This window comes from Tubulanus polymorphus, chromosome 10, assembly GCF_964204645.1.
Source record: "Tubulanus polymorphus chromosome 10, tnTubPoly1.2, whole genome shotgun sequence".
NCBI classification, from domain to species: Eukaryota; Metazoa; Nemertea; class Palaeonemertea; order Tubulaniformes; family Tubulanidae; genus Tubulanus; species Tubulanus polymorphus.
The window spans coordinates 5,140,763-5,157,352 of NC_134034.1; the positions used below are offsets into that span (position 1 = coordinate 5,140,763).

General features: G+C 38.5%; 1 protein-coding gene across 4 annotated transcripts in view; it reads right to left on the reverse strand.

The window, feature by feature from the left end:
• LOC141911504 (deleted in lung and esophageal cancer protein 1-like) overlaps positions 1 to 16,590 on the reverse strand; it is a 35,271-nt gene that overhangs the window by 9,795 nt on the left and 8,886 nt on the right. For all 4 annotated transcript variants that reach the window (XM_074802470.1, XM_074802467.1, XM_074802468.1 and 1 more), the window contains 14 exons: positions 15,552 to 15,685; positions 13,546 to 14,170; positions 13,121 to 13,366; positions 12,779 to 12,909; positions 11,685 to 11,986; positions 9,270 to 9,423; positions 8,027 to 8,262; positions 7,493 to 7,684; positions 7,108 to 7,259; positions 6,432 to 6,809; positions 5,828 to 6,069; positions 5,465 to 5,587; positions 3,466 to 3,648; positions 1,026 to 1,205 (listed from right to left, as the gene is read on the reverse strand). In XM_074802470.1, the coding sequence (XP_074658571.1) occupies positions 1,026 to 1,205; positions 3,466 to 3,648; positions 5,465 to 5,587; positions 5,828 to 6,069; positions 6,432 to 6,809; positions 7,108 to 7,259; positions 7,493 to 7,684; positions 8,027 to 8,262; positions 9,270 to 9,423; positions 11,685 to 11,986; positions 12,779 to 12,909; positions 13,121 to 13,366; positions 13,546 to 14,170; positions 15,552 to 15,685 (3,278 nt within the window). The remainder of the gene's footprint in view (positions 1 to 1,025; positions 1,206 to 3,465; positions 3,649 to 5,464; positions 5,588 to 5,827; positions 6,070 to 6,431; positions 6,810 to 7,107; positions 7,260 to 7,492; positions 7,685 to 8,026; positions 8,263 to 9,269; positions 9,424 to 11,684; positions 11,987 to 12,778; positions 12,910 to 13,120; positions 13,367 to 13,545; positions 14,171 to 15,551; positions 15,686 to 16,590) is intronic.

Consider the following 16,590-nt stretch of genomic DNA (forward strand, 5'->3'; position numbering starts at 1 on the left):
CGACGATTCCATCGCGCATACCAAGCTTGGTCAATATCAGATAATAATACCAAATTTCGTCAAGATTGGATAATAATTGTAGGACAAGTTGGGATTTGAAGATTATACAAGCGCCACCCGTACAGCGCCCCCTAGAGATTAAATTTGGAAAACCGCTCTATTAGTTTTTAGTCCTTGGCCCATAGTATCTACATAGTATCTACATAAGTTTTGTCAACATCCGACTAGAATTGTAGGACGAATAGCGATTCAAAGATTTTACAAGTGTGGCCTGCACAGCGCCTCCTAAAGGTCAAATTGGGAAAACGGCTCTATTTCATTTTGTCTTTTGGCCTGTAGTATTTATATACCAAGTTTTGTCAAGATTGGTTATAATTTTAGGGCAAGTTGCGATTTAAAGATTTTACAAGCACCACCCGTACAGCGCCCCCCAGAGATCAAATTGGAAAACGTCTCTATAACTTTTTAGCCCTTGGCCCATAGTATCTACATGCCAAGTTTCGTCAACATCTGACAATAATTGTAGGACAAGTAGCGATTTAAAGATGTTACAAGCGCCACCCGTACAGTGCCCCCTAGAGATCAAATTGGGAAAAACGGCTCTATAACTTTTTAGCCCTTGGCTTGTAGTATCTACATACTAAGTTTCGTCAACATCGGATAATAATTGTAGGACAAGTAGCGATTTAAAGATTTTGCAAGCGCCACCCGTACAGCGCCCCTAGCAATCAAATTGGGAAAACGGCTCTATATCTTTTTAGCCCTTGGCCCATATTGGCTTCACACCAAGTCTGGTCAAGATTAGAAAAGAACTGTAGCACTAGTAGCAAATTGAAGCAAAAGTTGGCGGACGGACGGACACTATGACAGACGACGACGGATAATCACTCTCACCCATCAGCTCCGCTGACCTCCAGTCACAGCGGAGCTAAAAATGTCACGAGCTACAAGACATGAATGCAATAGCTTGCTGGGACTTGAGTCCCAAGTGGGCTAAAAACTTGGTCACTGATAAATATACTTACAAATATACTTTTATGCATTTGCAGTAAAAGCGATTGTGAAGTTTGATCTCCACTGAATCCATTTTGAGCAGGCGGACTAACCAGAATAAATGGACCGTCTGTCTGTAGTTTAAATGAGATCGCTGTCTCATTGAAATTGCTGAGCTTTACTCTACGAATCTGAACTGATTCAGCTAATACCTGCCAATTGATAAACAAATCAAATAAATTGATAATCAAATCAAAAACAATTCGATGAATGATTGATGAATTATATCAATTGGTAAGTGAATCAAAATAATCCAATGACTTTGTACTTTGTGTAGTAGCTATGGCACATACATTTTTAACCCATTAGCACTCAGGAGTTTCACTATGCAGTGTCAATTACTCCTCAGAAAAATTAAGGGAAAATCCAAGTTCATCGCGATACTGAATAGCTCATTTGCTGTTTATTTTCATGCATTACAAGTTTGCGTTATTTTGGAGTAAATAGTCAAGGCTTTCATATGATGTAAGATTTGATGAGGTGGGCCACCAAAATCGTGTCCTTTTTGCCCCCTGAAATTCACCCAAACTTAGTTGGATTTTAAGTGAGCGCTCAGATCTGTCAAGTTCTTACTCCTACTACTGGAGAATTTCAAGTAGGAAGATATTGATTCCTGTATGGTATTTTGAGGACATGGGTGTCTAGTTTATCATAAGATATCGGGTTCGAATCCCGCTATAGGGCCTAACCATTTATGTGCAGCATACGAAAAAAGTGTCAGGGCAGATTCCGGCGGCTTGAGGAGTAATAGGCAGTGCGGATACGGGCGGCATGAGTGCTAAATGGGGTAATATCAAATCTACACTATAATACCCATAGAATAAAAATTAGTCCCATGGATAAATCCCAATAGTGGTCTAGTCCCAATGGATCAATACAACTTTCTAGAAACGATGCAGAAAGAGCTTCAGTCTCCATAAATCTCGATATGACATCATCAAATCATTCAATCTAAAGCCAGGTGGACACTAGGCAATTTTTAGTTGCCAATAGAAAGATTTTATATCGACGGCAATTTTTACAAAATCGGAGTCCGTCATCAGCGACCACACATTAGACAGTTTCTATCACCGAATCGCTGACATCCTTGCTTGCCAGGGCTTGATTCCCGTCCACTGAACCTCACGCTAACACAAACCCTGGCCGCAAACCCTTCATATGGTCTATTACATTGCCCATTTCTTGGCCAGATAGCATCCACCAGTCTGTATTTCAGTCCACCAATCAGATGCGTGGTAATTATGTAGTTAACAAACCTGCCGGCAAAAATCAATGCATCTGTTTGGCTAGATATATAGACTGGTGGGCATTGAGTGTTAACCTGTCCACCCAAGAAATCTTGGCCTTTGTTACCATTATTATGAAGGGTGGCGGTCAGTGTTTGTGTTGACGTGAGCCCCGACAAGTGGCAATCTAACCTTGGCAATCGAGGATGAATCGCAGGTCGCGAAGTGGTGCCACATGATTACGAAATGGCCGCATTTCATTTTCGGCTGTGGGGGTCGCCATTTTGTGAATGCACATGATTTCTACATTGGAGCTGATTGGCTGTTTTTGATTGGATTCAAAGCGATTCGTCGCTAGTAGCCGCACACTAGGCGATTTGCTGCCGATCCTCTGCCATCTTGTCGCCGAAAATCTAGCACGCCAGATACTGAGCGATCTTGTCGCCGGCAATGATTTGTCGGCCGACAATGGTCACCAGTGACCGCACAATACGTGATATCCCAGCCATTTTGTCGCTTGCAATGAAAATCGCCAAGAAATTGCCCAGTGTGCGCCCGGCTTTAGTCATGGCCTCCACTGAAGGTAGTGATATGTGAGCTAACCACTATGGCTAATTTAGGCACATGAATACAATTCATAAGATTCATATATACCTATTCCGAAAGTGGATTAAATCATCCTTCCGAGATATGAACATATATCTAGGAAACCTATAACAAGGAAATAGATTGCCCATGTTATTGCTAGTCAAAGCAAAGACATGTCATTCGCTCAAGACTTCAAAATTAAAAACATGTCAAATTCCAATTTATTTGCGGTTGCTTTCTCTTTACCCACGAGCCAAAACTTTGACTATTGTAATTGAGAATACAATGCAGTGATTTTACTAATGGGAGAAATTTTGGGATGGTTTGATGGGAAAAAAAGAATTTTGATACAACTAAGCTACATGTATCTTCAATCATTGTTCTCGCAGCTTCTTACAGTATTTGGAACCAAGCCTCTCAATTTGCATAATAAAGGGTCATGGTTTTGATGATTTTGTAGTGAGATCAATGATTATCTGATCTTATTCATCAACTAAGCAAGTTACAAATAACAATGTTTTCATGCACATATTCGTTGCAAGAAAAACAGATTATGGGTAAAATTGGAGAATCAGTAGAAGCAAATTTTAATCTTTACCTGAGGATCTCCAGATTTCGATATGTGAAGTAATTCGCTGAGAGCATTTTGAAACATCATGTTGTCATCATCCAGGCATTCAATAGTTAAACAAGCTGGTTTAACACGAGTTGTAAAATCTATCGATAATTGATCAACATCATATGTCTGTTTACGTCTTACATAACCAGGCAACAATGCATCCTACAATATAAACAGTTCTTATACATCTTTTATGTTAGAATTTTGACGCCACCCTTTAAAGACAATCTAGAAGTGTCATCTTTTCATTTTCAGTCGTAGGGGCACATATATATAGCTAACTAGAAACAAAAATGGTTCATGTTCCCCTGATACACATCCTATTGCGTACACATTTTCTTGCGCAAATTCAAAACTAAACTAAACATACATGTATTAGATTTCAACACATTTTGATATATATAATGTGAAACCAAATGCACTTCCTGGCTGTGCCATACTGCCTCAAGACATTCACAATCTTTGAAAATGTTGGCATAATAGCTTATGGTTCATTTGTTAGTTCATTTATAATTGAAGTTCTTAACAAGCAGCCTGTCGGCTGATATAGCTCTGCTGTTTTATAAGATTTTACAAGGACCACATACACCTCGTACTCAAGTGTTCAAATCCATAAAACAGCTCAATAACTTTATAGCCCTCAGCCCAAAGTATCTACATACCAAGCTTTGTCAAGATCGGATAATGATTGTACCACTAGTAGCAATTGAAATATTTTACAAGTGTGAACTGTACAGCACCTCCTAGAGGTCAAATTGTGAAAACGGCTCAATCACATGTTAGCCCTTGGCCCATAATATTGAAACAACAATTTTCTTCAAGATTGGACAATAGTTCTAGGAACGAGTAGCGATTTGAAGATTTTACAAGCGCCATGCGTACAGCACCCCCTAACGGTCAAATTTTGAAAACGGCGTTATAACTTTTTTCCCTTGGCCCATGGTATCTACATACCAAGTTTCGTCAACGTCGGACTGTAATTGTAGGCCAGGTAGCAAGTTCAAGATTTTACAAGTGTGACCTGTACAGCGGTCGAATTAGGATAACGGCCCTATAACATTTTGTCCCTTGGCCTGTACTATCTATATAACAAGTTTTCGTCAAGATCGGATTATAATTGTAGGAAAAGTAGCTATTTAAAGAACTTACAAGCACCACTCGTACAACGCCCCTAGAGATTAAATTTGGAAAGCCGTTCTATAACTTTTTAGCCCATAGTATCTACAAACCATATTTTGTCAACAGCAGACTATAATTGTAAGACTATTGATGGCGTTCCATAGACTAGTAACGATTAAAAAATTCTACCAATGTGGCCTGTACAGCACCCCCTAAAGGTCAAATTGGGAAACGGCTCAATAAAATTTCATCCCTTGGCCTGTAGAATCTAAAAACCATGTTGTCTCAAGATCAGATTATAATTAGGACAAGTAGCGATTTAAAGATTTTATAAGCGCCACCTGTACAGCGCCCAGTGTATTCGGAAAACCGCTCTATAACCTTTTAGCCTTTGGCCCATAGTAACTAATTCCAAGTTTCGTCAACATTGGACTACAACCGTACGACAAGTAGCCATTTAAACATTTTACAAGTGTGACCTGTACAGCGCCCCCTAATGGTCAAATAAGGAAGATGGCTCTATAACATTTCGTCCCTATATCTATAAACCAAGTTTTGTCAAGATCGGATTATAATTTTAGGAAAAGTAGCGATTTAAAGATTTTAAAAGCGCCACCCACACAGCGCCCCCTTGAGATCAAATTGGGAAAACGGCTCTATAAAATTTTAGCCCTTGGCCCATATTAGCTTCATACCAAGTTTGGTCAAGATTAGAATAGAACTGTAGCACTAGTAGCAAATTGAACCAAAAGTTGACGGACAGACGACGACGGACATCACTCTAACCCGTCAGCCCCGCGGACCTTCGGTCACAGCGGAGCTAATAAATGTGAAGATTAGACAATCAAAAGATATTTACTTTATCTTCTAAACTCAAAAATCCAAGGGCATAACCAATCAAATCCATATCCTCCATTACACTTTCGTTGTCAGGTGGGGTGAAGGTTACTGTAACTAACGAATACCCCCTAGCAGGAACATGCTGTAATATATAAACAAATCATTAAATATATTTCAATATTTGTTTCAGACAAATTGCAGTTAAGCTCGAGGGATTAATTCATCTGAATTGTTAATCTTTTTGCCCTCAACCAGCAGAGCGTCCCACAGGCATTATTAGCGCTCTGAAATTTCTTTTCTTTCTGATAAAAGGGGTCAGTGGGTACACTGATCACTAGAGGCAAAGAGTATCTCCTATAATAGTCGTCATAATTCTAATTACCACTTGGTTTGGAGAAATCGAAAATGGAGATGATGATTCAATCCCTTCATGAAGCCGATAATTCACAGAAATAAGTTTATTAACAGTCGTCGAAGCTTTCTCACAGTCGTCATCATCGTCTATGTCAACCGATGCAGCAGATGACGCCGGAGGACAGATCGACCCGACAGCTTTTTGACTGACTGTATCTGGTGAATCGGGAATGAAACCAGTCGGTGCTCGCTCTATTTTCTCTGGTTCCGCTGAAATCCATCAAAAGACCATCAGTCAAAGAATGACGATTTGGAAAATTTATGAATACAGGCACTTTTTAATCAATGACACAATTAATGATCATAAATATCTATTTCATATCGAAATGTTCATAATATTTCATAGTCCATCAAAAGAAATCCATCAGTCAAAGAATGACGATTTGGAAAATTTATGAATACAGGCACTTTTTAATCAATGACACAATTAATGATAATAGATATCTATTTCATATCGGATTGTTCATAATATTTCATATCTCTTACTACATGAAATACTTAATAATAATCACAATAATAATAATGATTTGATATAATTCATGGGAGGTTGAGGAGGTTTTTTGGTTACTTACGTGTATTTGATGGAATAATTTCGTTGCCGTCTTCATCAATGGGAGGAAATGGTCTGCCATATGTAACGATTAAATCAATAATTTGATGATCGTCAGCTTGCATATTGTACATCTGCCAGTCAAGTCGGATGTCGCAAGGACTTGTATTATTCACTCGAATCTGCCGTGAAATAGCTTTAACTCCTGAAACGTGTGTGCCAAATCGAATGATCGGACGTTGGCCTGGACTCGCTGCAGTCAGCTGGAAATTTAACGGGTTACCCATGACACCCATTGTAACAGGAATAACCTGATTGAGGTCGTCAATCGTACAGATAATTTTATCCGCATACATCCCCCACATGTCACAGTAAGCCTTTACTTCAACTTTTAGTTCACCTGAAAGGAATAGAAAAAAAAAATTTTCGGCTGAGTTCAATCCCCAAATTATCCACCTAAGAATGAGATCAAGTTTATGTTTAGGTGATAGGGTGGTTCAGGTGGTTCATGTTTGAGTTCGGAATGAGCCTTTGAAAAAGAAAATGGTCAAAATTCAGATATACAGTAGAGTATGCTGATATACACACATTTAGAAGTCCATGTGCATTTAGGTGCCAGTAAATTTACATATTATTATGACTGCCCGATGATTTGGATTTCATGAGTTGGACTCAAATAAAATGTGCTGGCCACTCACCGAAAGGTTGTAAAGTAGAATTTGCAGGAGTTATCACAAATGCTGCTCCTAAACCTGCCGATAAGATCGCTCTAGAAATCTCTGCCTGAGCACGGGCCTCGGATTTACTGCTTGGATCAGTGATATTTGCAGTTTTACGCAACAGTCCACGACTAAAACACAGAAGACAGCCAGGAAAAACTATAAAATTCTTGATAAACTTTTTTTAATGAATATTATGGATATTCATGTGTATCCTAAAAAATCTCAAGGTGATGGTAATAAGCCATAACAATGGTAACACTACATTTTTGGTAAGCATGCAATAGGCAATGTGCATTTCTATGATTTTTTATTATAATTCCTGTAGATGGAAAAAACAAGGTTTACTTTCAGTCTAACTTACGTTTTGTTTGGCGAGTCTCGCTTCTCCCCTCGACTAGTGGATGGCGGTGTCGGTGGTTTACCGGAGAAATGTTCGACTCGAGTGGAAAATGAGGCTGCTATCGCGGAATTATTTCTAATGATGATATTTCGAGTAACGACTGAATTCAATGCGACTGAATCTCCAAAATCTACAGTCAAATCATCCCTTATACTGAAAAAACGAGGGAACAAGATTTTTGAAAGAAAATTCTAGTAATGACCTTTTTCAAGATGTAAGAAATTATTGCAGTTTTGACTTCTGCATACAAAAAACACATTTAACATCAGCATCGGAACTGATCTTCAATGTGGCTCACAATTCAGATGATTCCCAGCCAAAAAAAATTGTAACGATATACAAATTGAAAGAAAAGGTCAGTGCGCATCATTTCAAGACAAATTTTTTTGGGGTTTTAGAATGCTGGTTTCAGCTAGGAGCCTAGTGTCTGATGTCCATGATGATGAGGGTCCAGAGGGTTACATTTGGAAACCGAAAAATCCCTGATCACAGTACCTGGAATCTTCATTGAGACTAATATAGCTGACATCTAAACCTCTGACATCAGCTGTTAGGGCAAGAACCAATGGATTGTCCATGCCACCAATTGAACATGGGATTTTAACATTCGAAATCTCCATCACTGAGAGACCAGTAAAATTAACTTGGATGCTACGTTTTTCCCTTGGTCCAAGATTTCCCTGGCTCTCAGCTAACTCCACAGTACATTGATCACTATGAGTCCCTTCAACCTACAAAACAAATAAGTTAACCCTTTGGTTACTGGATGAATTACCACAACGCACAACATACTTTTTTGGACCAGATTAACACTGGGTAAAATGCACCAATAGAGGTCCAACTTTTAAACTGCTGTAAATTTTACTCAATAAAGATATCTCTACACTGTAAAAGACTAGAGGTCCATAAACACCATGCCATTTAAAGTAGTTTGAAATGCTCAATAATCTGACAATTTCAATATTTATTGCCCCCTCATGACCACAAGGACCTATCACATCATTTGGACTGCGATTAGAAGCATAGAAAAGGTTAATATGATGGACATAGTAATCTACGGTGTCTTTATGAATATCAACAATGAAACACAAAATTGTATTCTGACTTTCCGGGCGGTCATTTTGCACTGGACCTCCAAAAATTTACCCACCCAGTGGACCCCTCCTTTTTCAGCACCATTCTATGTCTATAGCAATAAACTACTGCTTAGTGAAGTTCAAATGCCCTACATCCAATAGTTTGTTAGTATTAAAGTTATTAACCCATTAGCACTCAGGAATTCCACTATGTACCGTCTAATTCAAGGGAAAATCCAAGTTTATCACGATACCGAATTTCATTTACTGTTTGCTGTTTATTTTCATGCATTATTTCATGTTATTTTAGAGCAAATAATCGAGGCTTTCATACGATATAAGATTTAATGAGGTGGGTCACCGAAATTGTGTCCTTTTGAATATTCAAAAATATGCAAGGTGCCTCTTTTGCAGAAGAATAGTGGGTACTTATGTCTGTCATCTTGATTCCTATAGACTATAGGTCTACATCACACCGTATCAGAAATTTCCCTTGTGGAAGAAAACTAAATTCTGTCTGCAGATGGACGGTCAAACAGGGGACAAAAAGTGAACGCAATAGTGCGCTGGAACTAAAGTTCCAAGTGGGTAAAGAAGAAGATTTGACAGGGAGAAGAGAACATAAGGGAGAAAAAGGATAAAGTTGGTGGGGTTCACTATACCTGCAGCCATTTAAAGTTGGTTTCAAGAAGCGTTTGATTGAACAAAATAACTTCCTGTGTAACAGTCACTCCAACATAGACATCCCTTAGATCCAACTGACAAGACTGTAAACAAACTTTTGGGACTTGAACCTCAGCAAACGTAGCCAAATGTCTGAAAATTGAGAATTTGAAAATTCTTACCCTGTAAAACTTAGATACATTGGATTATGAGTAAATATAGAAGGTCTAGATAAACATATCCGCTGTAGTCTTCATCTTCTTTAGGAGAGGCAACCATTGACATAAGACCCTATAGCCTATGACCTAACTAGCATTTGGCACTATTTTCAGCCAGGTATACGTGTAGATAGTAACAACAAGCAGTGTTCTCCATTAGGGGTCCCATTAGGACAGCCTGCCCCTTTAATTTTCATGTCCACCCCATGAAAAGATTAGCCGCCCCTGTAGCCGACATAGGTTGAAAATCTGTCAGTGACAATCTTCGATCAGATAGCATTACACATTTAACAGATATTTCTGCGATCAGATTTTCGCGAAAGAGCTCATACAAATTTTAACGAGGCCCTCTTTCAAAATTCAGCTTCGTAGGGGTTGGAGAATAGATAATGCTCTGATGAATGATTTGTATGAATATATACTTTGCATATAGTCGCATGGTCAAATAGCCTTAGCTCTGGAAACCATGTCATTTAAATTTGCTCCATTTGTATAGTAATAGGCTCAGCCTATGGCTGGCCTAATAAATAAATGCTTGCTGAGCTTTATTGACAAATCTAGTTATATGAATGGAAGAACATCGAACTATTTTATGAATGTAGGACTGCCAATCTCCATCAGAAAAGTGCTTCAAGCAAACTGCCAATGATCGCTTTCTAGCCAAAGGCTATAAAAATTACAGAACTTACACTAGTTTATTATGACCCCAAATGCTGGGAAAGTACATCTGAGCACCTAATACAAAATTTTTACAGGAGAGGGCCTCAGACCCCCGTTCCCGATTATTGAAAGGGGTCATCCTCTCCTACCTCCAATGTATCATGGTTGTGCTAACATTTGTATTGGAGAAAATCAATTGGAGCCATAGAGACCTTTGAGGTTTCAATGCCAAAATCAATAAGGGTTTATCTTCCCACAGGTACAACCTGCACATCATGGTTGTGCTTCAATCCAGGAAGAAAGACACTAAATATTTGGATGGATTTATGAAAGCTGTGGGTACTGGAGTGTGTAATGGGTAGTGTAGTGTGATCTGTGTGCATTTGTGGCCAGCACACAGATAACCTTGTTCATTGGGGTTTGGTCCAGGACTCGCGAGATTTTCAACAACACGGAAGTAACGTGTAATTAATGATGACTTGAATTGCATGACTACCTACCACCCCTCATTATTGTTGGAAAACTAAACGTTCCGCACAGACTAAAAATTAGTAATAACATTTTAGAAATGGCCAAAATTTTAACTTAGGTTCTATCTCATTTTTATTTTACAATTGCGATTGATATAATTTTTTTTTAAACGGCTGTTAAGGCTTCATGTTTCGTCTGTAATTCACTGCAAATAGTTACGCAACTACGCACATTTCAGTGTTTTTGGCAGCTGTACACTCAATCGGCACCGTTCGTGACTAGCTTCACTGCGGCATTATCATTAATTAACATCGCCATATCACATCATCAACTTATATTGTGCCTTATAACCCTAACAGCCGAAATAATTGAAATGCACACACGATTTCTATCATTGAAAATTGAGAGAGTGGCCATGTTTGTGTTTGCTGTTTCGCGCAAATCCCGCACGGTGGCGCAACCGCGCGGAGTGGGGCCGATACGTCTAGAAATATAATCATAACTAGGGGTCCAAGGACACCATGCCCACTTGGGTCTTAAGTTCCAAGTGGGCTAAAAGCTAAAGGGAACAGTTGGGATTGCTACCGTGGAGTGGGGAATGAATGATAATAGTAGTAATCATTGATCTGTTTGTATACTACTTATCAGACCCTGTTTGTGATTTCTCTCTCTCTTTTGACTTTAATGATTATAGAATTACAATTATCATTCATCATTTCTATTCATCACATAATTTAATTATTCATTATCATTATCATCATAATCATTATTATTCAATCTATCTATCATCTTTAACTAGCAAATTTACTTAAAATTTAATATCATTGGCCATTGTATCTGATTACTAATTATGACTATCCTGATGATTGTTTTATATTAGTGTATATCACCTTCTTACTTTCTCATTTGCTCATTTCTAATATCATTACTGCTGTCGTTATCGTTTTTGAATCTTTTTCCCCCTTTTTGCCCATAATCTTTGTTTTGAAAAAATGTGTTTAAAAAGAGACAAATAAATATCATTATATGTCCTAGAGCAACAGTAAAATGTTCGAAATTACTCACACCTCATTTCCATCGTCGACTGAAAGTTCAAACACAGTATTCACCGTTTTAACGCTCGTTGGTTGGAATCGAACTTCAATCATTTTCTCCTCCAAGGGGCGCAGTTCACCAGCGCTTGGATCAAACTTGAATTCACTTTCAGCCATCGGGTCGAGCAGAGCAGCACAGGCTGGTGATTCTTGTAATGTCCATTTCGCTTGTAAACTCGACAGATTTCTAATCGTGAATGTTTGACCAACGGTTTCTCCTAATCTGACCAGACCAAAATTCAAATCGGGCACGTCAATTACAACCTCTGGACCCTTTGAAAAAGAAAACAAAATTGGATATCATAACGGCTAAGCCTGTTCAAATGATTGTGGTTGCCAACTTCTTGTCAAAACTGGACCCTGTGAAACATCGATAGCCTCATCTACACGAGAGCAATGGTCTCAGTATAACTAAACCTGAGACTAGCCTCGACACTACAAGTATGTAGAGTCTACACGACGATCAATAGCGCTTGATAATTTTTCGATTATGAATAAATTACTCGCATCAGTAAGCAAGTGTTGTTTGTTCACTTCTGGGTTTGGAAAAGTACAATCAGTATATGAATGGAATCATGCCTGCAGATCCCCAGAGCTCCAAACATTGAGTAAAGCCTTCGTTTCAATGTATTCCCTAAAAGACCCTGTTTAGTCGTGATGAAGAATTGTAATTAGATTGGAAATGATATGAATCAACCACGTGGAGAAGCAACTGGACATAAACAAAACCAGTGGAGGCATCTATCATGGAGTTCAAACACTAACAAATACCAGTAAACCTGAAACTGCCGTCTGTATGGTCTTGAGAGTAGACTCCCTATAGGCTCTAGTCTCAAAATCCAGAGACAAAAAGGCTTACAAGTTATCATTAGTGCACTGGACCCAGTTGTACAGTTAGAATTAACTCTTGAGTAAAGATAAGGTAATTAACTCTTGAGTAAAGATAAGGTCATTTTCAATGTAGTAAAACTCTAGTACAGCTAAATGTAACCATAGCTGTGGAAGCAGGTAGGGGAGTTCACCCATAAGGAAGTAATCAGCACAGTTAGATGAATGCATGCATACCTTCATTTCAGCTTCAATCTTTAAGTAAATTGGTTCCTCCAGGTTTTCCACAAAACATGTCAAAGTTTCTGAAATCTTACCAGGTTCTGTTCCAGACACTATCACCTCCAAAAAACAACTTGTCATTCCATCTGTAAAACAAGATAATACCAGTTTTTTTACACTCAAAGCTTATCAATCATTCAATGTCTTTAAAGTAGTGTTTTTTGTAAACCAGTTCCTACTTAAACCACTTGGTTAATGCATCTCATGGCAATATTGAATAAATTCCGAGGTCTGAAGTTTGATCCGGTACATTTTATCACCATTTCCACAATTTTTGACAACACAAATGCTACTTACCTAATTCACCAATAGGTGGCTCTACGAATGCAAGATTTGTACCATTAGTAAAATCCCATTGGAATAGTATTGGTGACATGCTGTGATTGTTGAATTGAAATATTCGTCTAGCGGTCGATCCGATTGTCAACTTGCCAGGGAATATAACAGCAGATGGATTTATAGTGACACTCAGTGGAACGCATTTACCAACCACTTCTACTTCTAGAACGGTGGCATCTTGGATTGATGTTTGAAGAGGACCGGCTGAAAATGACACAGACAACTTTATCAATCCCTATTTATTTCAAGACTGTGTTATTTGTCAAAAAATTAGATATTTAGAACCCATAGGCCTATATACAGTATGATAATATTTAATCTAGTTCATTTTGCTTGAAGAACCCAGATGAATTGGGTGTTACATTCGTGCATTTTGTTCATACCTAATTTATTGTTCTCATCAGTTGATGCTTCATGAATCATCGGAATTTCGTGTAAGACCAGGTGTAAAACACTGTGGAAATCTCTCACTTCTGGTGGAGCAAACACGACCAAGAACTCCGCCTCCATACCCGCTGCTAAAACACCCTCCGCTGGCTCAACCATGAAACTATGATCGATGAATCGTTCGACTGGAAGTTCGAGATCACCGGTTTCGCGAGCGGACGGAGAAACCAAGTGTGGCTTCGTCACTTTCCAACTGAATGGTAAATCGATATTTGCCGCGTTGCGAATTTTCATTCGTCGTTGAAGGTAAGTGAAAGGGTTCAAATCATCGAACACATAATAATGCTGGGCAGCAACGTCCCGCCACGCTCCTGGTAATGGTGATTTCAGTCCACCTTCGATATCAACTAATTCAACTCTAGCAATTTGTCCAATGCCTCTTATGGTATAATTTCGAACCTGACAGTTATCACAGATCATGCAGATATTTCGCTGGTAGGTTTCAATGCCTGTCGGCTGAAAGACTACTTCCAATAGTGTGCTTTCTCCGCTCTTCAAATCAAAAACAGATGGAGAGATTGAAAATGGGGCCACCTGTAGGCATTCCGGATTCACAGCAGTCTGAAAAATGAAAAAAATATAGTAAATTGAAACAGAATTTCATAGAATCTGAGGGCAACATGATGGAACAGATATAGTTAAGTAACTGAATTCAGCCCTCATCACGTGTTAGTTTTGAATGCATTCAAAACTCAAGCGCGAGGAAATACATCATTCGTCCAAAATTGAGAACGACATGATAATGATCTCCAATGAATGTCAGATCCATTAAGTACAATGCTTTAGACTGAGTCATGAATCTGATGATAGTTATTTCTCAAGAACATAATGAAAGCATCTAATATTATATTCATCTAATACTATATTTCATACTCCGATTTGCGATTCCAGAGAAGAAATATTAGACCAAACACTTTAGGCTTGAGCCAAATGAGATGACAGCATGAAATGTTTTAGCAAAATTTACACCCCCTTCTAGGAAGCCAGTAGAACATACCAAACATACGTGTCCCCTTCATCACTTAACATCAAGTTATGATGTTAGTACTCAAACCCTATTGCTTTTGAACGCTTCCTGGTGGTAATAAACCTCTACTAGGTGGTGCTCCGGTAGATTTTATGAGAGAATATGAAGGCTTCATAAACTTATGACAAGTCTTGTGATAAAACACATGCCTAGTGACCTAGATACATAGGCCTATTGGATTATCAATTAGGATTTTATTCAAAATAAATGATGCAGAAATAATATTCTCAATATTTTCATGGAGTCTGTGGAAGAGAAAACGAAGGTAACATCTGTGCAGTCCTAAGTGCACAGGAGTCACCCGAACGCAACATTACCCACTAGTACAATATTGTTCAAGATCAGGTTCTATGATTTCATATTTCTGTGGAAAATATGGTTAAAATAAATTTTGTTATGTCATCATATCAATGAAAACAAGCTATCTATGTCAGCATGGAAATTGGCTCTTTTTGAGGATTACAATTTTTTAAGGTTTAGATTCCAGAAAACTTCCGAGGCAATTTCGATTCCAAGATGGCTGACATTGGTCACATGACCTCAATGCACCAATCTTAACCAACGAAAATTAACCCGAAAAGTAGCTCTATGTCATATCTTAATTGTTGGTGTATAGTTTGTTTATTAAGGTTGAGTAGATTCTGAATAATGCAAAATTAACTAATACACTTGTTTACCCAATAATCATCTCAGTATTATATAATGTAATGTAAAATGGCCAGCATGGAAAGGGTTGATATTTTCATGCTGTAGGTGATGTGTAGAGATAGATAACTAGTTGCTTTGCGGTATGGTGTACTGTATGAGGACATGAAACTTTCTAAGAAATTCTTATATGGAATCCCCATATCATGCATGGCCTGATAAATCGTTTGCTTGCAGTATGGGGTTCTCGCCAACAAAGGGTTAACAAACCTTGAAATTAGTTGCAGGCCAGGATTCTTCATTGAGTAAACAGAATCGACCATCTCCTCCAGAATTCTTAACAGTAATGTGGGAAACTCGACACGCACCGGTCAAACAAAATCCAACATCTATTACTTCAGGGACTGAAAAATTTAAGACGATTAAGCTGATTTGCCAATTATCGTGAGTTGAAAATGTCAAGGAAGTTTTCATATTCAACCAGAAAGAAACTTTCCATGATGGGTTTCGGTATTGACTTTAAAAGTGAATGGAAATAACCGTGTTGATGCGGTGCATGTTTAATCCATACTATCAAGGTAAAACGTTAGTGAGTATACTTACCATGACCACTGGTTACAGTCTGCTCTCACCACAGGTATAGAATACATGCAATATACCTCCTCGGCACAATCGCCGAGAACCCATGGCATAGGCCAATGACCATGCAGTCCATGGGGTACAAGCTTCACATCGATGATTCAACACGAGTGTTTTGAAGCTGTTCACAGACTGAACCTTAAGGCCAATTACTAGCTGTACCCTGAGGGGCTATGGCTTACGATTGACCAAGTGGAACACGAAAACAATATTCACCAGCGGAAGAACGACAATTACGCAAGACTAATTATGGGCATTTTGGACTTAACAATTTTGATCCCGTGAGACAATGACATAAAACAACTAAAACGACAAACAAAATCAGAAGCTGCTATATAAGTTTTTCAAATTTCAGGTCAGTACAGTTTAAACCAGGACGGCCAGTTACAGTTGAAATCAAGTTCATCAACTGAGTGAATGTGGCTTTCAATAGTTTCATTCATCAGATAGGATATCTTTTAATAGTAAAGCAATTTAGGCCCAAGCTTAAAACGGTTTTAAATGTGACGCCATGTCTTCGCATGACCATTCGACAATTAAAATATGGGTCCGTTGATGCACGTCTGTGTGCACGCGGTAAAAACACTTATCTTCTCTGTGGGAAACGTTATCTATTACTATACGTAATTGATACATATATGGTTGACGGATAAAGCGTTATTGCAGACAA